This window comes from Ptychodera flava, chromosome 4 (assembly GCF_041260155.1).
Source record: "Ptychodera flava strain L36383 chromosome 4, AS_Pfla_20210202, whole genome shotgun sequence".
Classification (NCBI taxonomy): Eukaryota; Metazoa; Hemichordata; class Enteropneusta; family Ptychoderidae; genus Ptychodera; species Ptychodera flava.
In genome coordinates, this window is record NC_091931.1 from 5,926,666 (window position 1) to 5,953,424 (window position 26,759).

General features: G+C 38.0%; 1 protein-coding gene across 1 annotated transcript in view; it reads left to right on the top strand.

Annotated features, from left to right (window-relative positions):
* The window catches only part of LOC139130772 (syntaxin-binding protein 4-like), a 96,303-nt gene that overhangs the window by 66,072 nt on the left and 3,472 nt on the right, over window positions 1–26,759 (top strand). Inside the window, 11 exon segments of the mRNA XM_070696567.1 lie at window positions 4,443–4,804; window positions 8,708–8,749; window positions 8,752–8,805; window positions 10,573–10,748; window positions 11,099–11,195; window positions 12,459–12,589; window positions 13,484–13,576; window positions 14,055–14,120; window positions 14,515–14,688; window positions 18,132–18,251; window positions 18,677–18,723. Coding sequence (XP_070552668.1) covers window positions 4,443–4,804; window positions 8,708–8,749; window positions 8,752–8,805; window positions 10,573–10,748; window positions 11,099–11,195; window positions 12,459–12,589; window positions 13,484–13,576; window positions 14,055–14,120; window positions 14,515–14,688; window positions 18,132–18,251; window positions 18,677–18,723 — 1,362 coding nt within the window.

Sequence of the window (26,759 nt, forward strand, 5' to 3'; positions counted from 1 at the left end):
TTCAATACGCGATTTACTGTCAGCCAATATTTCGTTTAGTTCGTCAATTCAGTTAGGTCACTTAAGTAAATATTCACAAAAACAGTAGAAAATGACATTTTAAAACCAAAACATCAAAAGGAATGGTTTTATTCAACTTGTCGGTCACTTGTCGGTCTATTGTCGGTCCTTGTCGGTGCTTAGTATGTCCGCATGTTCAAAGGTTTCGCAACTCGGGTCAAATGTTGTTCGACAAGCTTCGCCCGCGGATAAAAATTATTGACCCCGAGCTGTCGATGTGATTCTACAACATTACACAGTTACTTTACCCCATTAAAGCTGTACCCACGATAGCAAAAAGTGGGCATCAACTTGTCTGAAACACGAAATGAACAAAATAGCTTAGCTCAGTTCTGAAGGTATTCAAGTAGGGTCGCGGGTCGAGGGGTGTCAATAGCCATATAGGGCAGCTCTTGGCTATTGACACTCGGGTGTCAATAGACACTCCGGTTCAAGGCATTGCACCTTTTTGTTAGTATTTAGTTTGCAATATTTTACAGACGGAAGTAAACATACGCAACTGTTACAGTGACAACGTACTAGTTTATTTGACCAAGAAATACACTCTTTCTCTCTCACTCCTCTCAAACAAATACTGCAAACTGTAGCCGTTCAGGCCATTTACCGCTGTGCCCGCGGTATTACTGCAAACATTAGGAGTTGTAGAGGTGTGAAATTTTCACTTCCAGTCCGCGGTAATGACTTTCTCATGTATATTCACTGTCTCTGAGCGGCGGTTATCCTGGCGGTAAGCGAGGCAGAGGTGTAAAATGACGTCTTCCCTAAAATCACTAAAACAGGGATCAAACAAGTATTACAGCGCTGTAATTGGTACATCGTATTCAAAGTCCGATGTACCGGTAGCTTGTCTCCGATGTCACCATGTGCGTTCAAGTTTGAGATCAAATGATATTTGTCATGGCCATGAAGCGAAATGTGTTCGGAAAGATTATCTACCCGAAACAGGGCAACAGTAACATGGAATGTCAACTCCTGCCAAATCACCAGGCGGGATTGACGACTAACGAAGTTCATTGGGTACCGCCATAGTGAATGTAAACATCGACCTGGCGGGACGCGATCTCACAGCTGATGGCAAAATTAATTATACCACATCCCATCGTTGGAGGCGCCATCACGCTCAGTTTGACGCTCACTTTGACGCTCAGTTGACATTTTCCACAAAGTGCTCGATCGCTCGTTTGACGCTCAGTTTGACGCTCAGTTTGCCATTTTCCACAAAGTGCTCGATCGAGCACTTTGACGCTCACTTTGTCAATTTTTGGGGTCTTACATACCTCGGTTCCCCAGTCATTTTTACCAGCTTTCCCCCTGGTATATCAATGCAATCAGATTAGGGGGCAGCAGAATTGTTACCAGGGCTCTAAAAATCATTTATCATTGTTCCCCGACCTGAGCAAAAACACTAATTAATATTTTGCAAGAGTTGGATAATTTGATTAGAGATAACATTACCACTGGAAAACAAAACCAGCAACATTAAATCTCAATCAACTGTTACTGTACAGTAATATAACTTCACATAATGTCAACTTTGCTTCACTGATAACACATTGGCCTTATTTGTAATTTGACTGAACCACAAATCCTGTGAGTGATTATGGGTGATTATGGCTTTGCTATAATCATTGTTAACGTCTGGAGGGACACGGGGAGAAGGGTTTAGACCTTGCTAAGTATGGGTCACCATGCACCACTACTTCTACTGCTTGCTGGATGCACTGGAGACGTAACCTTATCTACCAACCACCTTCAAATTTACCGTTATCTAAACAACTTGCGTCACCCTTGCCACGTCATTATCCATGCGCATATCAGTATGATCAAAGCCACAGATCGTCCATTTCAACTTCTGCCACGCTCAAGTTCACACCACAAAATTCACCATGCCAAAACCGAAGAAAAGCAGGGGCCGGGCACAGGCGGCCACCTGTACATCGGCGAGGGTGAAGAGACGCCCAGCGCACCTCGGTAAATACCTAGTACCCCAGTCAGTACCGACGGAAACCACACCAACCAACCCTGCCAGCGGCGTGCCGACAACCGCCACAGCGGCAGCCGATCCAGGTATGTCAAACTATGTCGCCAAACTAATAGAAAACGGCATCGCAAGCGCCCTTGATTCAATCCGACGGGAACACTACAGCACCGGCGCCTATCCCGACGCCCAACCTGCAAGTCCAGCCAACTGATACAGTCGTTGGTGCACTATCACCTGCTCCACTCATCGCCGCCGGGCCGACGACGCTCGCCGCTCCGTCCAGCTCGGTGCTTACTCAAGCCCACCCAAGTAATCATCTCGCTAATCGTAATGGATATCAACTCGCCATTACAGCTGCCCCACCCGACTCGACCACCAGTGGTGGCGCTGCGCACATCACCCTACCGATGGCGGCGCACCTCATAACAACAACCTGGACAATGTGGCTGCGCCCTACGCTCAACCCGCCCAGCCAGCCGGTCACAATGCACCGCCATGGCGCCCACCACCTAGCGCCGGGCCAACGGGCAAATCCTCTGCAGCAATACCCCCAGCCGACATACGTCGATCAATCAACACTCAACGCCTTGGCTAACCTCGGTAAGTTCATCGAATTTGGTGACTTACACACGGATGCCCTAGCTCCCAACTCAACCCAGGCTAGTAGTACCAAGACACAAGTAGCTTTCGATCCAGACAACCGTGGCGTAGCCACATTCATAACCGAGGTGAAGCGGAAAACTATCGACGACTTTGACACGACCACCAGCATAAACAATTCACAGCCAGCCTCATCCACGACCTCACCCATGGTGCCGACATCAGCTCCAGTGAAAACCAAACACCGCGCTACACCCGCAACGCCAGTCAGCAACGAGCAACCCGGATACCGTCTCCACCGCAATAACAAACGAACTGCACCTGGCCCACACAATTGGCCCATTCGCCGTGCCACCTCTGCCATTGGATGGCAAGAGAATGGAAAGAGATGTACCCAATATTAGTCGCCTGTTCAATTTGGGGACACGGCTTCCGCGGTGGTGCCGCCACAACCACCGCCGAAGCTGGCTTACCTGGCTGGCTCATAAAGACACTGGGCAGATGGAGGAGTGACGCGTACCAGATCTACATCACGACACCATAGGAGACCCTCGACATAGTACCGAAGGTACTCGCAACTTGCCAACAATTTGACGTAGGACTCTGTTCTCAGTGGACAATACCAACGATGTAATGGCGCTACATGAACTATAGAGACATGAAACGTTAGGAACAATGAACATATACTATGAGAAATCTCCAATGACGCATGGTCACCACGGGGGGGCTGCTTTACTGCCGCACCGCAGTCATGCATGCCCGCGGTTTGGCCATAATTTGGGGGGGTACTGTCATGGGTCCTGCTGCGGGCGTCTGGTAGCACGTTGCCCGATGCACGGTACCAATAACCCGGTACCGCCATCCAGGCCGCTATGACGCCTCGTTGCCCCCGCCATGGCAGTACATGCATAACCCCGGATTTCGGCCAAACACTTGTCTCCGTGTCGTTCCTTTGCGTTAATGGGTGATTATGGCTTTGCTATAATCATTGTTAACGTCTGGAGGGACACGGGGAGAAGGGTTTAGACCTTGCTAAGTATGGGTCACCATGCACCACTACTTCTACTGCTTGCTGGATGCACTGGAGACGTAACCTTATCTACCAACCGCCTTCAAATTTACCGTTATCTTAACAACTTGCGTCACCCTTGCCACGTCATTATCCATGCGCATATCAGTATGATCAAAGCCACAGATCGTCCATTTCAACTTCTGCCACGCTCAAGTTCACACCACAAAATTCCCACCCACCCTCCACTAGAAAAAAAAAAAAAAAAAAGCCTCGCTGCAGGCTAGCAGCTCACAATAAAAGATACTGTATGTCTCTATATCGCTAACTTTACATAATAAAGTTCCAGGGGGGTACTGTCATGGGTCTGCTGCGGGCGACTGGTAGCACGTTGCCCGATGCACGGTACCAATAACCGGTACCGCCATCCAGGCCGCTATGACGCCTCGTTGCCCCCGCCATGGCAGTACATGCATAACCCCGGATTTCGGCCAAACACTTGTCTCCGTGTCGTTCCTTTGCGTTAATTTGATAATAGTTATTTTTCTCTTTCAATATGATATTAATAGTTCCTCTGATATCCATTTTTGTTTCCAATGAAAAAACACTGAATGGATTAATTGTTGTGTTCATCCATAAAGACAGTCTTTAACATGAGAATTGTAGACAGCCAGGCAAGTGCATGGAAAAAACGGAAATATTTTAGAATATCATTTGAATGTACTATGTACAAGACTGATCCCACTATAGCTGAGATGTAAAATAAGATAAAGTGTAATGTGTACATTACAGGACAACACCAAGTATTGAGATAACCTATGCAAGAGGACCAAGCCCATTCCAAACCATTGTGTCACAGCCATTATTACAGACGTCGCCGATAGCCCGATCCACTTCTCAGGGAAATTCACCTCATTCGCCACACTCAAATTCACCTTACCCCATTCAGTCATCACCACAGTCCCCGACTCCTGCCCATCGTACAGCTGCACGCTCACCAATTCCTTCCCATCATTCATCAGTACCATCCAGCCAGCAGGTGTCTCCATCCCAAAGGCAGAATAGTATGTCACCGGGGCAAAGCCTACAACATGAAACACCTCACATCAAAGGTAAGATGTTAATCCTTCATCAGTCCATGGGCTACACGAGGGGTTAACCCTTTTACCAACAAGGTTTAGCTTGTTAAAACCCATTGTAATCAATGGTGATTGTGTATCTGTTTAATGTAGACTGCGCCTTGGGGACAGATATTCAGACTCTCAAACTTTTGAAATTCTTTTCAGATTAACCTATCGTGGAGGTAAAAGCTCTTGGCATAAAGTGTTTCATTGTTTTTATTTTCAAAAATCGAAAATTTTATTTTCTCCATAGGGTTAACACAGGGTTTGAACTTCAAATATCGGTAAATCTTTGGTAATTTGTTTCTCTATCACCAAAATTTGCAAAGTGACCCTTGATTTTTACTCTTGATTTTGAAATAGAATAGTTGAAATATTCAGTTTGTGCAAAGGTTGAAGTCTTTCACGAGGGGCATACCACCTTAAAGGAACTTGGGGTGAACAGATTAATGTTTAAGATGTTTGTGGAAGGTGATAATAACACAATTTTTCATGCCTTCCAGGCTCCAGAAAACTTCCATTTATTTTGAGAGTGATCATCAATATTATTAACCTTGTTTAAATTATGTGTACATCCAGTTGCTGATAAAAGCAAGAGGGATTCCATAATGGTTTAAATGACACTCGAATAAATTTCAATAAAGGTTTACAAAATCACAGGAGTTTCTTCTCCAAAACACAAAATAATCAAAACATACACACCCAAAGGATTTTTTGATTGCATGAAAATAAAAATCACAAAAAGCACCACAAAAACAAAAGTACCTCGTACACACACACAAATATGTTGAACATGGTATGACATCAGTAAGCTGTGTTAAGCTCATTTATTGTCAGTGACCATACTGTGATGACAAAGGAAGAAAAAGTTATGATCATAAAATATGCATCTTTTTGATATTTTAGATCATGTCCGCTCTTTTTGAGACAAGTACACAGTGGTATGATGTTCTTGATATCATTACTCATCAGTAATGCTGTTATTTACTTTGATAGAAATTATCAATATGTACTATTGTTCTGATCAAATACAATTCTGATGTATAAGGTATTGATTTTACCTATATTTTGTGAGATCTATGGAATCCAGAATGAATGTCAATATTTGTTGAAGTATTTATGCTCAGCCAAATGACATTGTGCACCAGGCTTTAAAGAAAAAGGATGTAAAATTTAAATCCCTTGTACAATTTTACTTGCAAAAGCTGAAGGAAAATCTGTTTGAAGAGAGTGGATTACCAAGTGAAAGCAACCCAGAATTTCATGAAAATGTCACAGATGAACTTATGCAACTGCATAGCCTAGATTTTGACTTCCTTATTCCTGATCAACTCAGAACCTTGAAAATAATTATATGCTCTCAATTGGTGGGGATGTTGCTATTTTGGGGGCTGTCAGTTGTTATGGTAACACATCATTAGTAGACCATAGTTTCATCCTCACACATTAGCATCGTCAGCTTTTCACTTGACTGCATTATGTGTCACTGCCTTGACAGAGTAAAAAAAATTAGACAAGATGACAAAGAGCTTACTGTCAGTATCATACATGCCAACATCTGCCAACCATCTTTCTATTCACAGCCATGGTTCTGAACTGACCAGGACAGATTTCTTAAAAGCTAATAGAACAAAGCCAGGGCCCATAAGCATTCATTCATTCATACCTACCTTCCTCTCTGTGATAATTCCAGCGTTATTTTCAACAGGCTGCAAAGCATTACTGTTACAATTTGCTCATCATCTGAGCCACTGATACCAACAGATTTTGGCACTGATTCAGGCCTTTGTCCAGTGTGACCTAGCGTAACTACATACCTAGTAAATTTCATTTCAACTTGCACTTGTTAATGGTAAAATTCTTAAGTACACAGCCATACAATTCTTTGTTCTAACCGAATTCTCTTACTTCTGATGTCATTAGATGTCATTAGAAAAGTAGATTAAAAAACAGTCAACTTAATTACTATAATGTGATGTCAGACTGTTGGAATTTTGGAATTACTGGTAGCTGTTGTCAAACATGTCATGCAATGTTGGTGTGAGTGAAATTAAACAAAACTTTTTGAAACAAATATTATCTGAAACAAACACTACCTGAAATGTTTTAACATATCGTTGATTAAAAGTGGAATCATCTGTTTGTATTTGATTACACCTTGCATCATTGATATAAAAGGACAGCAGCACTGTCATTGGGCAGCACATTTATCTGCTTAAGGTAGTATGCACCCCAAAAGTAAAAGACTTAAATTTTCACTCAAATTTTCCCCAAGGAATCTTTCAACCATTCAGGCTTAAAATCAAGAAGAAAAATCAGGGGTCACCGTGCAGATTTTGGTATTAGAGAAACAAATCACCCAAGATTTACCGATAATGAAATTCAAAATGGCTGCCATCCCTGTGTTAACGCTATGGAGAAAAATAAAATTTTAGAATTTTAAGAAACTAAGACGGTCAAAGTTTTTCTTACTCAAAGAGCTTCAAAATGAACCCCCGCAAGTGGTAAATCAGAAAATAATTGTAAAAGTTTGAGAGTCTGAATGTCTGTCCCCAAGGTGCGTTCTACCTTAAAAGTAAAACATCCATTGGCAAGGTTCAAAGCATGTAATATTCTGTAGAAATTTGAGTGGGCATTTCCCATTTCACAACTTTGCTTGCCTTCTGTTTCCTATTGGTATAGCATGGAAAATACATTGAAACACACAATATTTATGTATAAATATGACATACTTCTATTGCAAACAAGCAGTCTTTATTTATAAAAATGACACACTTCTATCGCAAATGCTAGTACACATGGCTGTACACAGTTTGAGCCAAGAGTCTGAAGCTAAACAAGATCTTATTTTACAACCAATGAACCAAATTGGAAAGTACAGACAACAATGTACTTCTGCAGACAATCATCATGAAAGAAGCTTATTGTTTATATAAAGGGACAAGATAATGAATGAATGGGTGACCATGCATCTATTCGACCCGGTTTTTGACAAATTAAATGAAACCATCACAAAAATGAATTCATGGTCATGACCGTTAATTCATTTTTGTGATGGTTTCATCTGACAAAATACATCCAATAGGCAAATTTTGAGTCCATGTGTTTTAGTTTTGTCAGCAATATGCCTGAACTTTCGACGCACTGTTTGCTTTCATGAGATAGACATACGGCTTCCACTGCAACAAGGGGGTCAGTGCTGTGTCCAGGCCTCCAAAGTCATATAATGAAATCGATATTTTCATAGACTTTGACAATAATAATCCGAGCAATGAAAACAAATAGTGTACCGCCCGTATATTCCTAAGGAATTATATGAATTATTTGCGGAAACAACGAAATCGAAGTGGGTCACGTTACCGTGGGTTCTGAAAGCAGTGTAACTAGGGTCAGGCGCGATATTACACAGTGTTCGTGCTGTCAAGATATAGTCAATTTTTGTTCCCAAAAAATAGCGTATCTTTGTCTGTGGTAAATTTCTAGGCCTATGCTATCTTTAAAATAGTGTATAACTTTGCGGAAGGTATGTGTAGACCAAGAGATCATCTGGTATTTGCTCCATACACGAACGTGAACGCCGCGCTAATGCGACGGACGACTGGAAATGATTGACAACTTGCCCACAGCATATTGATATTATTCCTAAAGTAGTTCAAAAGTTCAAACGCGGAATTGTCACCGAAAACTTCTTTTACTTTGCAAAAAATAACAAATTCTTGGCTTGTGCATGTGATAAGTATATTATTCCCTAATATTTTTCTTCGTTCAGCGAAGGAAAATACAAGTGACGTAATGACTGTGTCACTACGATTGTTAGTATGGTTTTAGGTTTCTGTGTCAAATATGGACTCTCTGTACTGTCATATTGTTTGTGTACTTTGTTTTTAATGTTTTACTTCTTGACTACTTGATCTGCAGAGCCAACTGTGACATCAGCACCAGTGAATGGACAACTTCATGCAGGCATACCAGCACATCTACAAAAAGTTTATTTATGCAGCCAAAGATGACCTCTACACCTCAAGCAGCTAATGGTACGTGTAATAAGCATTTCTACATGGTTATTGTCATGTGTACGATGAATTTGAAAATTTACCTGAACATTTATTCTGCCAAGTTCATATTCCACCATTAGGTCAAGTTGGTTAAAATCAGTGAGGCATAAGGGAGGCATGAGGGACTTCAGGAAAGTCACATTTATATGTTTCAATCATCCAAGATGGTAAGCATATCACTTATGAACTGTCAAAAAAGTTGAAATTCCTAATAATTCGACCACTAAAATTATTTTGGCTTTGTTAATTTTCTAATAATTCAACAATTTAAAATCACAATTATTTTTTCTGGTTGAATTGATAGAGTTTTTATGGTAGTAGGATTAGTAAGTCCTTACAGCCATACTTGGGTTTTCTACTGATTATATTGGGGTTATCCTCAGTGCATCGAAGTAATTCGGGGAGGGGGGAGCAACAGCAATGTTATTATGATTTCAAAACTATTTTCCTGTGTACTGTTGCCATACCTTGGGAAAAGCATTGTCCAGATGGCTTTTTCATTTCACTCCTGTTTTGTGGATTCAGTTTCACAGTCAAAGTTGCTTGGAATATGACCGTTTGGCTCAATTGAACCTTTTTAAGGAAAACATTGACTCTATACAAACCTTACATGAAGTCATCTCCAACAGAGGTAGACAGACAGTGATCCATAACATGTGTTTGCAAACTTTGGCCCCCCAGGCCTGCTTTACTTCTTAAAGTCTCATTTTTCTGACAGTGACGCCAAAGTACTTAATGATTCAGGACTTTATATTCTCACGAGAGCAACCTCAGATATGACATGTAAAAAGAACAAATATATGTATATAGGCAACTAGTAGAGCAAATATTGATATTTGGTCACCACTGCTCATTTTAAAGAAATTATTCCAATATTTCTTAAGAATCCACAGTATCCAAATGAAGGGCACTAAGCTCAAAATGGGCATTTCCACTGTCATACATTACTGTTTAGGTAATAAAAACAACACATAGGACCATCTGTTAAATTTACGCTCAGTAGAGCATATTACACTAAGTAGTCAGCAAGGTTTGACATTGACAAGGCATTTGTAACCATGGTAACATTCCTTACCATGTCACAAGAAAGTGATGATGCTGCAGATAATTGCCAGTGCACTTTCATAAACAAAGCATATTCTTGTTATGTGAATGTACCTCTTATAACTCTTTAGAAAGAGAGTTGATATTTGAAGCTTTTTCTGCAAGAATTTTCACAGTTGTTTCTGTGTGTGTTTCCTTTAAAATAAAGAAAGGAAAATATCACATGATCTATCCTTTAGAATTAATTTTATACAGGAATACAGACCAGTTTTCCAACTGTACACGTAAAATTGTCAGTAATGATTCCGGGCCATACACTCCTGGAAAGTCCTTCAAAGTCATTGAAAACAAAATCAAGTCCTGGAAAATCCTGGAATATTGATAATCCACCCACGATTTCCAAAGATGACAAGATCAGTCGTGATGTGGGAAAAATGATATGTTAAACTGATAAATGAAAATGATATCATGATGATGATATTTTTTAAACTGGAAAAGTGCCAGAAAATTGCTGAAAAAGTCCTTGAATTTGAAGTGATTTTGAATGTGTGGACCCTGAACAATTCATATGTACCATGTGCACTTTGCTGTGCTGTATGGATAACATGCAACAGACAGCATAGATAGGTTTGCTATACCTCCAAAATTTTCCACATATTTCTTGAAATCTGATTTGCAGTACTTTTCCCATCATTTTTCCAGGTATTTTAGGTGGGATGCAAGCAAACCATGTAGGTAGTGCTGGAATGGTGTCCTTTGGACAGCCATCATCAGTGAGAGGATCTCCCATGTCAGCTGCTTCAACCCGTCATCTTTCAAGATCAAGGAGATTGTCATTAGATCCTCAAGTCAGATTAAGTGTAGAAAAATTAGAAGTTGTAAGTAATCTGTATGACTTACGGTAATAAATCATATCTGATAATTCAAATTAAATTATGATATCTTATATATCAAATTCCATTTGATTTTCACATGTTATAGTACGTATTATAGAATTACAGTTTTTATGCCTGGAACTTTGACTCATAGATTGGTGAACATATGTATAGAGATGTTTGTGTATGTATCCATGTTTGTACGCGTTGTTAAGTTGTGTAGTTTAATACATTTATTGCAACTGCAAGAAAACAAACAACAGCATATGGTTTCTTTCTATGCAGTATTATCATCAAATAGCATTATGTGTTAGATTTGAAATTCTGATCTCCTTCATTGACCTTTGACACAGGCTCTCAAATATCTTGGAATAGAACCCACTAATGAACAGAAAGTTGCATTGAGACAACTGTTACCAGTTGATCAGTCTGGTATGGTTAGCTATGGAGGTAAGTATATGTAAACCTTTAAAGTTGGTACACACCTCAAAATTGAAAGACTTGAACTTGCTCAAACCTTCCATAAGAAAACTTTTAATTTTACATTTCCTCTGGAAATCCAGAATAAAATTCAGGGGTCACTGTGCAAAGTTTGTACTGAGAGAAAAATTACTAAAAATTTACCAACTCTTAAAATTCAAAATGGCAGCCATCCCTGTATTAAGTCTATGGGGGAAAATTAAATATAAGATTTCAACAAAGATAGTGAAAAGGTGAAAAGTTTAGTTGCTCCATGAGTTTCCAAATGAACCCCTACAAGTGTGATAGTCCAAAGAAGTATTGTAAAAGTTTAAGAGTCCAAATTTTTGTCCCTGAGGCGCATTCTATCCTAAGTCAGATGGAATAGTTTATCAATATTGTCTATTATCTTACTGCCTTCACCTTTCACCTTCTGTCAAATAGCATTTACATGTTAGCACCATACCAATCAGATTTTTAGATCATACAATCATACCATGAAAACATATTTTGACATTGATCCCAGAAAAATAATGTCATATCATGTTTTCCGAAGCAGATTAATGAGTGTAGTGTTACAGTATATGGGAAAACATCTATTTTGACATTTTTGTCGGATTAAACAATACAATACCTTTGTATAATCCTGAGAAGGAAAATCAGAATATAGACACTGCATCCAAACACCACAAAACAAGGTGGTATGAAATTTGTCATCAGTACAGTTAGTTTAATATCCATATAAAATGTTGTGACAAAGTTCTTACAAAGTTTACCCTCCACATGGCATAAATTATTAAATGCACACCAAATTCTAATAACATGAGCGTTGTGAAGTCTTTCATTGATTTACAGAAAGGCATACCTTAAGCATTGTCAACCATGATCCTTTACAATTCCTTGAGTGGCATTAGCATTTCCTAAGTCACAGTGGACAAATATTAAGTATATCCTCATTTGGAAGTTACTAGTAATATTCTCAAAGGATGTACCAGATTGCAAAAGAGGCAATCTAGGAATGATCACAGATTGTTTGTTGCAGATTATGTTTTTAGGGACCCGCTCATTATCATTACAGAAGCACTCTTTGTAGTGTCAATCGTTCCTGATTGAGGTTTATCAAATATCTGAAAATTTAATTTTCAGTAATATTTTGTACCTCCAAAAGGAAATGACTTTTTCAAAATAAAATATGACTGCAGACAGTAAATGTGATTCATTGAAATGCCTGAGGATAAAGTCATTGTCTTTCAGATTTTGTGAGAGCTGCCAGAGATGTCTTCAAAGTACAGTTAGATGAACGGAACATAAGTACTGGCAAATTAATGTTTGCTGCCCAAGATTTTACAGATTTTACAGAACCACCGCCTATTCAGCACCAACATGTAAGTACTACGGCATCAACATGAAACTAACACCATGTCCACACAAATACAACATCATTAATATCATAATGCTATGTCCCATACTATAGCATCACTCTGTAAGTAATGTAATACTCAACAAAACTTACTGGTTTCTATAATCCAGCGTACAATAATTTAGGGGAATTTTCATTACAAAAATTTGATAGTTGGCAATATCAAATAAATATACTTGAAGTGACCATAATTGCCAAAAACAACAGAGGAATACTATGCTACAAAGTCAGGGTATGGCTTCTATTGAACACATGGCATGAATTAGGAATTTTACAGTAACTGTGGCTTCAGTAGATTGAGTATGAAGTCTTTCTGAGAAAAGCAATTATTTTTGTCTCCTGATGACCAACAGGACATCCTAATTAGTCGTCATGTAGAGAAAGTCATTCCATCTTACTTAGCTGGAGGTCTTTCGTCTGAACACTTTTCCCTTTAGTCTGAACACATAAGATATGGCTGCCGTGTATATAGTCTAGCCAGACAGTCTAGAAATTATGAATTTTCTGCAAGTCTGATATGGCACATCAAATTAAAAATAATAAGAATTTATGGCTATCAAAGTATTCACAGAAATTCAAAATTGGTTATATTTATTTTTCCTAAAAGATTGCAGCAAATGTAACAACCTGAACAAGTCATCATCTGATACAAGTCATTGAGAATTTGACAGATTTGAAAAGAATCACTATATTTGTAGTATTATTTTATTTGATAATTAACAGACTGACCTCACATAATACAAACTTTGCACACCACATAATCTTTGAAATACAACTCATGATGTTAAGCATATTTTCAGCCTGACAGGAGTTCAAGAACTGCTGATTGTATTTCACTAACATGCCTCATTTTCCGCAGACATTACCAACATTTCAAGAAAGGCCAAGTGAAGAGCTTGAAGCAATGAGAATGGAAAGAGATGAAGCCCTTCGAGAAGTGGAAAGACTCAAGGTATCTGATGTTCATCATTCCTCATGTGTTTGTAAGAAAGAAGTTTTTTACCTGAGAGTTTACAAGATTGCTTCAATGGTTCTACTCCGGAATAAAAAGGATACACAGGTGTTCTACAGACTTTGTATGATCAAGAGATCAAGTGATGGGGGTACAAATAAACCCAGGTGTACAAACATGTATACGCAAATTTAAATGCATGTTTCTGCATATGGTTTTGATTAGCTTCACGTCTATTTACATGTATAGACAGAGAAGGTATTCCAGTTCAAAACGGAGTGAAAGCATATTCTGTCCGCCAACCTCCAACTTCCATCAACCTCCATATTCGGTCTGTCAACCTGTGGTCATTGCGATGGGTGATATGGTAAACTGGTTTGTAGTTAGGTCTACTGGAATTCTGGGTTTAACCTATTGTCCTTCTTTTGCAGCAAACTTTTAATTTGAAATTAACAAACAGATTTTTGTTTCATTGCAGTCACTTTTGAGAGAGAAAGAGAAAGCTTGTAATAAAGCTGAAGAGGAGTTGTTAAGGATCAGGAGGGTCAGTATATATTGTAATACAATACCTATACTCTGTGTAGCTTGTCATACTTCAAATACCTATACTTTAAGTAGCTTGTTGTACTTCCGATATTAATTATATATTATTTTTGCATTGAAATTCAACTTATGATATCAACACACTAGATTTTAGTCACTGAAATTTTCGGTTGCAGCACTACAACCTCTGACAGCAGAATAGCCCTAATGGAGACTGGGGAAGGTATGTTTGATGTCACGCGTCCCAAAGGTCATGGCATTTAGATTAGGTTATTCTGCTGACGAAGGTTGTAGTACTGCAACTGAAAATTTCAGTGACAAAAATCTATTGTGTTGAGATCAAAAGTTCACGTATACTTGTAAATACTTTGTGTGTGTTGTTTTACTGTTGATAGGAAGCACAGGGAGCCATTCATGAAAGCCGTTCACTGCGTAGCAAAGCTCATCTAGCAGAGCAAGCACAGATATCAGCAAGGAGAATGGAAGTCGATTATGAAGAGGTTGTGAAACTTCTTGAGAATGAAATCAGAGAGTTGAGAAATCTAAAAGCATCATCCCCTCCTAGAAAGGTAAGAGATAATATGACTATAATACAGTCCTTACGCAGAATGTTTCAGTATAAAAGATGCATTGATTCACTCTGGGTATTGGTATATGGAATGCTGTAAACCAAAAGCTGATCACCATAGACTCATTCATTTTTTCCTCAAGATTATTATTTAACCCTTTCACCAGGGTTTTACATCACTTTTTACTTTTGAGAGTCCCTGGGACCCCTGGTGTTAGAAAATGGGAGTCCTACATCAAAATATGGGGGTCCCAATTTATTTCAAAAGAATATTTTATTGTTTATCCATGCCATGGTCTTCACTGTGTTCAATTAGTGTTATAACACACGGCAAATGGTTGCACATTTCTTAAAATAATTCTTACATGAAAATTCTAGTTCATACTAGTTCATTGATCAATTCAAAGAACACTATTCATGATTAAAATGATCTCATAACTTTAATGACAAGTTCACAATGTTGTGAAATTTGAACAAGTATTCAAATTTGTCAAATTGACAAGAAGGTAAGTAATTTCATACTCTGAAATGGCATTCACCTAGCAAGTCCAGTAGGTTTGAGTTCACACTCTGCCAACAGCTCCTTCAGCAAATAACCTAGCAGTGTTCATGAAGTCAAAATCATCTATGATGGGGCCAACCAGTTTGATGAACATTAGTCTTTAAGCCTTGAGGATTGAGTCTACGGTATTTTTTGCCCTCTGTTTGATGGCATTTTGTACTGAAAAGCCCCTCTCACATGGGGCAGAGGACACTGGTATGACAAGAGCAATTTTAGCAAGAATGGCAAAATCAGGATACTCCTCTGTAAAATCAGTTGGCAACAGCTTGATATACATATCAAAATTCAGTGCGTCCCTATGAGATCTTGTGAAGTGTTTGTAAAACAGAAAGTGTGCCCTAGCTCTATCAGCATCAATACCTGGTGTATTGTATAATGATTCAACAGTTGATCAAGCTGGTTGACCCCATAGTCAGGTAGGTTGGCCAAATTTTCAGGATATCTGTGTGGGTTTAGAATTACATCAAAACATTCCAGAATATTCATCTCATCATTTTGAAATCTGCTATCTAAATACTGCAGCAGTTTGTTGATATAATTTCTCTCACAGTACAGAACCTCTGTCTGAGTGGCTGATTGTAAGTGATTCGAATGTTTTTGTATGTGTCTTTCTGACCATTGCCAGGAACATCACCCAAATCATTAAAGACTTCTCTGACAGTGTGTGAATCATTAGTCATTGTATTCAATGTGCCCTTAGTAGACTGAACACTTTATGGGATAGGTTGACAGAATCTTTGTGAAATGTAAAAGGCTCAAAATTCCAATCACAGTAAGGACATCAATCAATAAGGCGGTGAATAGCAGAAACAATGAATTGGAGACAAATTTCAACAGCCGATCAGCCTTTCCCCCTTTTTTGTCACTTGCAAGTGCCAAAGCAATGGCTCAAAACTGATGAAAATCTTTGACAGCTGATTCAACCGACAACCGGCGAACAGATGTAGGCTGAGTAATTTGTTTTGCCTTCCAATTCAACAGAGTTTGAATTTCTCTAAGTTTGTCATATCTCACACTAGAGTCATTAAAGTATTTATACAATGAATGGATTATATTATGATATTCTTTGCAATATTCAATATCTCTGCCTGCTTGAGAAGCAGCAAGATTCAATCGATGTGCAACACAATGCACTTGAACAAGGTTGGGATTTCTGGCTTTTAATTTTGCACCCAACCCGTACCCGTTCAAAAACGGCCGCCCGGTCTGTTCCTAGTCAATATATTTTGTCTACGGCCGCGTCACAGATTTCTTTCCAAGTCAAAAATTCAATCAAGGCGTTTTCGATCCCTGCAGTAGTGGCATCTGTAATTTGCTGGTTCCGAGGAAGAAACATTCGCCTCGCCATTCTGAATATATCGAACATATATGGCAAGTTTCTTATGAACGGTTATGTTCACAAGTCTCATCCAACATTATAGGCCGATGAAATCACTAAGACTTGCATGTATGCTATCAATCAGGGACTTCGATCACACGTTGAATACACTCTTCAAACTCCATAACTATCGGAGGACGTTTATAATATTCAATGTCTAAGCCGTTCAGATTCTGTAGATGCATGATGTCAGTGAATACATTGCATGGAAGGTCACGTTTAGCGATCAGATAAACAGTACGTAATTGTGCAGCGTACGCCTCGAGTTCGTTACTCTTACCCTGCAACTGCCGGTCCTCTGCAGATTTGCGAGCAGTAGTAAATTGTGACCTCACGCTTAGGATTTTAACACTTGTGAGATGACTTTTCGAGTCCTGATGACGAGTGAGAGTTGAATGTTGAAAATTAGAACAACCTTCCGTGAACGGGCATGTAACATTCGCTTTCAAACATACATCTCATTCCATGACGTTTCGCTCTTCAGAATATCGAAGCCATTTAAATCTATCGAGCCAACTTCTGTTGAATGTTCGTAATTTTGCTGACTTGGCCGGGGGACCTGATGTATCAGTATCGCATGCCGTAGCTGCTGTTTCGGCCTCGACCAAACCTGGCATCGTGCTGGTTGCTGCGGCCGCCGAAAAACTTTCGCAGATCGGCTTGTTTTGGGTGTTTGATACGACCCACCATGATGCATATACATGTGTTGATCGCCGCAAACAACAAATCGGCCAATTAAGAATCATTTTACATTTTGAAAGTCACTTTTTACGGTTGTAAAATTTGTTTCCGCGGGTACCATTGGTCATCAAACAGTGGAGGCCAATGCACTACGGAGCATTCCATTAAAGTATGGGGTCGGTAAGGTTTACTGGGATGTGTTTTGCGTGTTCAGCAGCTCACAAAATATACACCAGCAACAGATATTTCTGCGTCCGAAGGGACGCGTAGTTCAGTTTTTGAGGGGCCTGCGTCCGGTTTTATGCGTAAAGGACGCAGAAATGCGCGTCATGTAAAACCCTGACCCTTTCACCACCGTGGTTCGAACCAATCCTAATGTTTTCTATGGTAAAGTTGGACCACTACAGAGGGAAATGGGGTGACAGGGTTTAAGGTAATACTGAATTGTGTAGAAGCATGGTTTTTAACATCATAAAATGATATTGTCAGTACATGTATGTTAAAATTATTTTGAAAGATTATGATTAGGAGTGTTAACATGCAGATACTAATTTGATTGAGTAGCTATACAGTTATCTCTGTGAAATGAAGAGTTTATAAAATCAAGTTTTCAAGGTGACTTTCAAATATCAACATGAGTGTATAAATGGTAAACTAGTAAGTCTCACACGAAGCATCAAATGGTCGTCCTGGAGTTGAATGAACCACACAGATTGACAAAGCAATGTCCCAAGTCTTAACAAGGACACATTGGACCACACAGTGCCACATGGCTGTGGAAACATTGAAAATTTTTTAAAACCTGTAATGTCTTGACTTACAGCGTGAAAATACCAGTGATTTACAGAAGAGATTAGCAGTACTGTCATGTCAGCTGAGGAAAGCCGAAGTTGGTAAAAAGACTTATGAAGTAGCAACAGAACGACTCTTACAGCTAGCAGAGGTGAGTTTAAAAGACTGCTTGCTGCCTATGTTTGATGAACTTTAGAAATAAATTGCAAGTTTAGTTTATGCTACAGCTATTCAACAATGAATTTATTCAATATCAAAAACATGAAAGTGCAGCTACCCAAAATACATCAGATTCCTTGTGTTCTTCAATCTACAAATTTTCCATAAATGCGCAATTTGTACTTCCATTTTATGCAGATGGAGAATTTAAACATTATTAGTGTACTTTCCATTAATTATAGAGGGTTATGAGTGATCCTGATTGTGTAGATCTGCTATACTGTTTGGCATAAGACATATGTAAAGGTTAAAGAATTAACTTCCTACACATCTTAATGTAACATGTAGAGTTTTCCATTTGTGTAGCGCAAAATGGGTGAAAGCGTGCTCAATGGTGATATTCATGGTTTTTTGCAGTTGGTACATGAAACATTGGTTGATGGTACCAGTCCTGGCAACGCTGTGTAAGTATAATTTTCACTTGTAACTTTCCAAATTCTGTGCTTATAAACTACTTCCCTCATTCAATACGTTCACTATCAAACCTTATATATCAAAAGTCAGGTGAAAAACTGTGTATATTTGTGGCATAGTCAAAGTTGCAAAGTTATATCTTGTGTAACACATGTTTTCAGGTTTTCTTTCTGTGCACAAATTGTATTGCGTGACTGTTATTATAATTTCTGTTGTCTTTTTGTGTAACTCTTCATCGTACGCAAAAAAGGCCCTAGGTCTTTTTGATATGAAACTCGAGTTTCCTATGTGACCTTTTTAACATAGATATTCGTTTACCTTAACTAAAAAGGAAGTCATCCTCCCTTCATAAAAATTGTTTCCTTTAAGAATTTGTCCTCCTCAGAAATGAATGGAACTCTGAGATTTTGATCACAGTCTAAGTGGATGTACCTGCAGTGGGTAGTTCTTGCTATGGTCATAGCTAAGTTACCTCATTAATTTCCTGATGAGGTAAACTAATGACATTTTGAACTCCTAAGCTCATACTCCTTCATACGTTGTGCTCTGAATGATTCCTTTGTTAAACCACAGACACGAACCAGGATTTCTGGTTTTAAATTTTCTGACAGTACTACTATTTGTCATAATGTCGGTAAATTTGATATTGCAAGTTTTCATTATTTAGGAAAAAATATAATCATGAGATATCCTCCTGGACCTTGGTAGTGTTCAAAAGAAATATATAGTTCTGCACAGTGAATAGTTTGGATTGATGAAAAGAAGGATGGAAGAAAAGTGTTTTGACATACATGATGTGATTAGTAGCCTTCAACTGTCCATAAAAAGTGTCTTTAAAGGTACTATGTGCCTCAAACAAGATTGTTTTATCAGTTTGTCAAACTGTGCCTTCAGATACTTTATGCTACATCCTTTTGTGATCAAGAATAAAAATCAGGAGTCATCTGTGCTATTTTTCTGGAAAAGAGAAGCAAATAATCTCAGATTGACAGCAACAAGGAATTTTGAAGAATTAAATTTCCAATTTTCACAAGACAAAGAAAGTGAAAATGTTATTGTCACCATCAATTTCTTGTCATAATGATAAATTCCGTCCAAATTGTCTTACACATACTTTGTATGTCACAGCACACAATGCTGTGAACTCTGTGTGTTTCTAGAATGACTCTATGCCACAGCCTTGAGACATTAAATAACATGTCTTACTTTTTGTAGAAGCCTCATTTGTTGTATGAATCCAAATGACAAGGAGATGACGTATTGTAGACACTACAATTAGACCTTTTAGAGGTCATTGACAGTGTTCCAGTTCATTGCTACTCACTAGGTTCTGTCTGTATGGAGGTGTCAGTTTTAATAAAAAAATTGTCATTACGTCTGCCCAAAGAACTTGAAGGATAAGGGCTGTTGTAAAATCTAGTCCTAACTCTTTATCTGCCAGACAGTATCACTTGCCCATCTCATTTGCCAAGTAAGTAAAAAGCGGCATTGAGCCAAAACCATATGCATGTTCACCCACTTGGCTTGGTATGTTATAGCAGCTTTAGTCTGTAAAAAGCATGTTTACAGTATTTCTGTTTTCAGGGATTTTCAAATCTTCAAGTCTTTGTTAAAATGTACCATATGGGACATGTTTTGCTCACTAGTCTTAACCAATTTGACCTGATTGTGAAATATGAACTTGGCAGATAAAGGGTTATTGAAGCATGAAAATGATTATTTATCGTACAGCATCCTCATAGTTGTATTAAAGGTATGATATATACATCTAGAAATTGAATTTGAATGAGAAAGAAAATATGTCTAAGTCTCTGCCTTGAAAAGATAATACATCAACACATCCTGTATGTGTTATATCCACACATCAAATTGTGTGTCATTGTTGGGTCAAGTTTAAATGTATAGATTTGTAGTACCATAATTCAAATTTATCTTTAACCTTGATATTCAGTCAGTGACTTGAGTTTATAAAAAAAGTATCTGTAATGTGTACATCACCCATTTCTGCAATTGGTGAACTTTCTTGTCAAAAACCACTGGTCTGCCAGCTAGGCACTCATTATCTCATCTTGGTGTGTTAGCTTTGTGACTGTGAAATGACAGTAATTATATTTTTTTATTATATTTATTGAAAAATATCTTTCCAAAAACTGTAAAACAAAGACAGTTTTTATGTCCTGTAGGATTATATCCTTCAGAGTTCAAATATCCAGTCTTGTTGCTTGGCAATCCATATTGTTGTAGATGGTTTTAGGGCAGTTTACATGGTTGATGGTCATTCCGTATGGCTAGTATCACCATCATCCAATCAATTGATGGTCAGTCCAGCTGGTTCGTGGCCATGTCAGAGAGACGGAGGTCAGTTCAACTGATCAGTGCTCTATGGAAATGGTTGGTTAGCAAGCAAAGATATATTAGTGAACAACACAAATAATTTGCTAGTCAATTTTAATTAGTCTCAAGAGGTCACCAGTCAAGTACTAGTCTTTTTTAAGTCTGTATCCACAAATGGTAAAAGTGAATCCTTTGTACATCACTCTGAAGATAATAGCTTGCCATCTTTTCAAGATTTTATGAAAGGCTGAAGGTTATACCTTAGCCTGGAGTGCATTCATCTTTCATGTCTGTCCTGAAGCTACTACCTTGAGTTTACTTGACAAAGTATTCCCAATGACAAAGTTCCAATTATTTCCTTTGGTTATTTGTAGGGGTCAAGGAGTGTATGTATGAAAATTTAGTCAAAATTTTCACTCTTTTTTGTACATTTCTGTTAATTTTGCATTATTTGAGGTGTTTATGTCAGGAAGCTTTGAAATATGCTGAAGGAATGGTGCATAAACGTTCCCTTAACCTGCTTGTAGATTCACCTGATTACAGAAAGTAATGACGTCATTTCTTATCTCTATTAGAAATGTATGTTAATGAGCTGGATCTGCCAGCCTTGGTGTTACATATAGCTAGAATACATATGAAATTCATCATTTTATATACATCACATGAATTCATTGATGATTCTAGCAAACTGTTACAAGATTTACAAGTTGTAAGTGTACCCTGCTGGTAATGAAAACCACATTGCTAGATTTCTAGGTCAATACAATGATATATAAGTGTGAAAAGGAAATTGTCTTTTTTTTAAGATAATGGCCCACCATTTGCAACTTTTTTGGTTGTTTATAATTTTATTGTCAAACTACATTCAGTTTGTGTAAATGCACTTACAGTAGGATGCGTATAAGTCTGAGGTATTATTAACCATGGACTTGAACTTTTGTATAAATTTAAACAAGAGATAAACTGAAAACTGGTGCCCACTCAAATATGGCCATCTCGACACAAATGTGGTAAGATGGTAGACATGGTGCATACCAATGTATATACCAAGGAATTGTCACAGTGATAACACAGTGGCATATATTGGAACACATGGCACTCAATATTATCCATTCAGATGTTGTATCATCTGTTTTCTTAGCTGTGATATCGCAGCGGTACTTGTGGCGTGTATCGAACGCGATCGGGTCATTGAGGTCATCGCCACAGTCCCGCTGCGAGCCAACGCATAGGCTTCGTTGGCAGTTTACGAAGAGACCGACCGTTATCGTAGATTTAGCTCGCAAAATAATAAAATAGATAAAGCATGCAAAAAATAAAATTATACCTACTGTATCACGTGACTATCTGAGACTCATCTTCTACTCCTGCTAACGAGCCCGACCGTGACAACATGTATTTTCGACCGTTTTTTCGGTGAGTCGTCGATGGTTCCTGCTTGAATTTGAACTTTTTGACCTCTAACTTATCAATGCGTTGTACGCGCGATCGAGCAAACATCGTAGAACCGTCGACGGCTCACGGGAAAATGGTCGAAAATACTTGTTCTTCTCTTCAAGAAGTTAGCAGGCGCACAGAATGAGTCTCAGATAGTCAATGATAAAGATGATACAAGTTTATTTATTCAAAGGCTAATATAGTTCATTATTTTGCAAGCTAAATCTACGATACCGGTCGGTGTCGTCGTAAACTGCCAACGAAGCCTATGCGTTGGCTCGCAGCGGGACTGTGGCGATGACCTCAATGACCCGATCGCGTTCGATACACGCCACAAGTACCGCTGCGATATCACAGCTACTGTTTTCTATGTAATGTTTATTTGAAAACCAGATATGAACTGTAAATGCTCACGTGTTTCATGATATATTGCAGTTATGCGTAATTTGTACCTTTGCCACATGTTTGCAACTTCATTGAAAGTATTAAGATCAACATAATGAACAATATTCACCACAGATTAACTCTATAGGTCATTAAGTATTCAAATATGCAATTAGCTGAAATAAAAATAATTAATTTCTTTGACTGCTGTCATTGTATCACCACTTTACATAGCAAGTGTAATTGCCTTTGGTCAAGTCCTTCAAACTATATATTCCAAACTTTGAAAGCTCATTAGATATGCAAACTATAAATTAGCTGACATGAAAACTTAAGTGCGAAATTACTTCCAATATTGGTATAATCTTGAATAATCATCAATGTACATAGCATGTTATGCCAACTTTGATCAAATAAATCCAAGTATATATCCCTAATTAGGAAAGTTCATTAAATACACAATTAGGAATTGGCTGAAGCAAAAATGCTTAATGCCTTTCAATAATGTTAGCCTACATAATAGTATCTTTAATGTACATAGCAAGTTTCATCAATTTTGGTCATGTAAATTCAAATATATATCCCTAATTTCAAAAATTCATTAAATATTCAAATTAGGAGCTGGATGAAGTAAAAATGCTTAATGACTTTCAGTAACGTCGTATCATAGTATCTTTAATGTACATAGCAAGTTTCGTCAACTTTGGTCTAGTCAATACAGATAAATATCCCTGATTATGAAAGTTCATTAAGGTGAAGTACTACGAATTACGTCAAAATTAAGTTGTGGTGTCATTTTCTTGAAACTTTGTACAAATATTCTTGGAAGTTGTGCAAGTGCAAAAATGAAATAAAAAATGGGGTCACTATGCTTGTTTCCATGGAAACGGACGTTAAAATGGCGTCATTAGAAATAAATAAAAATGAATTATTCATTTAAACTAAAGAAAGCAATTATAAAACGCTTAGCAAATGAGTTAATTTAATAAGTACCAAGACTTACAGTTAGTGCCATTATACTTCGGTGGGGCAAGTTGGTAATTACCTACCAATTTAGCTAGGGATATTGCAATATACCAAGGGAACTTCCTAAGCCAAACTCTGTTTTCCTATCTGGAGCAGCAAGATGAAATCTAAACAAACACAGCGGGTAACAAATTTTACAGCCACCAATGGTGATCTGATACCGGGATGAACCATAATGTACTCCACTGTCCGCTTTATGTTTCAGTAATTTAGCTGGTCAGACGGAACTTTGGTAGTGATTTTGTATGTGTGGCTCAGTTCATCGTGTAGTATGTTGAACACTGTTCTGATTGCCGGCTGGTTAGGTACAGTACAAGTATTCTACTGAAAAAAGTATTTTGTCAATATTTTAACGGCTGCAATCAAAGGTTTCTTCACCCACAAAAAATTAAGCACCTAGTTGTGCAGGTCATGTCAAACTTTTTGATTGTGGCCTTCCAGGATGTGATACTGAGAATGAGATGGGCGATGACATGCTGAAGTGCCGTCTGTGGTGCATTTATTCTCTGAGCGATATTTATCATAGTTTCAACTTCATGTAGCTTCGTACAATTTTGTCATCTTGTCTCGAATTTCGATGGAGCTTTCAAGACAGACTGTAAAGTTGAATTTTTTGAGTCGCTGATTGCTTTTGAATTAGACTCCTGTGAACCACACAGTAAAGACCAGCTTTTGAAAGATTAATGTACATGGGGTGATCTCAAACTTTTGTACAAAATACCATGTTTTGTAATGATGTTACTTCATGCAGCTTTTTCAAACCTAGTTATGTGCAATATTATCAAAAAGAAGACAAGGCACGATATGATCTCTTAGGATCATGTTTTATCCCTTGTAGTTTTCATTCCCCAATCCAGTCCCCTTTTAACGAACCTACATGAAAATGGTTCATCCCAGTTATCAGATCACCATTGCTGGCTGTAAAATCTCATTACCCGCTGTGTTTGTTTAGATCTCATCTTGCCGCTCCAGATAGGAAAAAGAGTTTGGCTCAGGAAGTTCCCTTGGTATATTGCAATATCCCTAGCTAAATTGGTAGGTAATTACAACTTGCCCCACCGAAGAATAATGGCACTAACTGTAAGATCCATATCTATCGAATGTATAGTTTTCATGATGTTTGTGAAGAAATTTTAACATGAGTATCGATTATAAAATGACGATATTGAATTATATCACTACATATTTTTCAAACTTTCTTCCTGTCGCTTTGAATGGTGTCATTTTGACCAAACTTGGCGAAAAACTCCTGACATAATACCATTTAGTTTACACTTTAATAAAAGGTTGTCACTACGCTACTTTCTACAATATCTCCAGGTGAATGGGTAATATGCGCCGTGTAAATGGGAGAGAAATGTTAATTGTGCGCTCATATTGAATAAAAACCAGCCTCCTAGGGGGTCAAAACATGACAAAGTTAAAGGTCACATGTATTTCTAAGAGACTGGGTCAAAAAATTAGGTAAAAGCGCAATTTCAACAATGACAGGTGATGTTAAATACATGCTACAAAATAACCCATTTGCGGCTAGGCTGGAGTTAAATCTGCGCAGAAACGTTCTTAAGCGTGTGTGCGTCCGAATTCGTCGCCCTTTACCTTAATATGCAAATAAGGAATTGGCTAAAGTTCAAATGCTTTATGACTTTCAATAATGTTCTATCATAGTATCTTTAATGTACATGTACATTAGTCTCGTTAATTCAGATCAATATACCCTAATTACGAAAGTTCACAAAATATGCAAATTAGGAATTGGCTGAAGTAAAAATGCTTAATGACATTTAATAATATTCTATCATAGTATCTTTAATGTACATAGCAAGTTTTATCAATTTTTGGTCTTGTAACTTCAAATATATAGCCTTAATTTCAAAAGGTCATTAAATATGCAAATTAGGATTTGGATGAAGTAAATATGCTTAATGACTGTCAATAATGTTAAATCATAGTATCTTCAATATGCATACCAAGTTTCGTCAATTTTGATCAAGTAAATTCAGATATATACTCCTAATTAGGAAATTTCATTAAACATGCAAATTAGTAATTATCTTTCACGTCACCCCTTAATATCTTTCAAAGCTAGTATATCTTGGTGTGATCAACATTTGTAGCGAATCTCATCAAATTATGTGCATCGTTGTCAGTATATATCAGTTTTTTCTAAAATCATTAATTATGCAAATGAGCAAAAAGTAAGCAAGCCACACCCACCAAAAACTAATCAGTTCTTGCCATTTGCAAACTGAATCTATGTACCAGATTTGATTCTGATCTGATGAGCCGTTTTTGAGATATTGAGTACACAGACAGACAGACAGACAGACAGACACACAGACAGACAGACATCGCTGCGACATATGCCCACGTGTGTCAACACGTGAGCAAAAAAGGCAGGAACTTTAAAATGAAGTGAAAACTGCTAAAATCTGCTTGTCCATACATTCTGTCACACATGAAAGAATGAATTCTGCTGTAAACCTGTAAAAGACTGTTTTATGTATTGGGGAACACAAGAATGTCAAAGAAATTGCAAAATACTTTGAATTTTGATGTCAACAAATATTACAAAAGATGCATCTCATGGCCCTCAGTGGATTGAAATATCAAACAACTAACTCTTTTACAAAGTAGCACTCTGAGTTGTAGTTCATCTATGCCAAAATATTCCAAATGTTAAACCTTGCAAACATGATGATGAATGTCTTCTTGACTATGGTTACCTACCTGAGAACATCAGTTTCAACTTATACCTGTTGCCTCATATTTCTGGATCCTTTTTTGAGTTACAATGCCATACCAGGGCAACCACAAAGCTGTTTCATCAGCTGTCCTCACACCT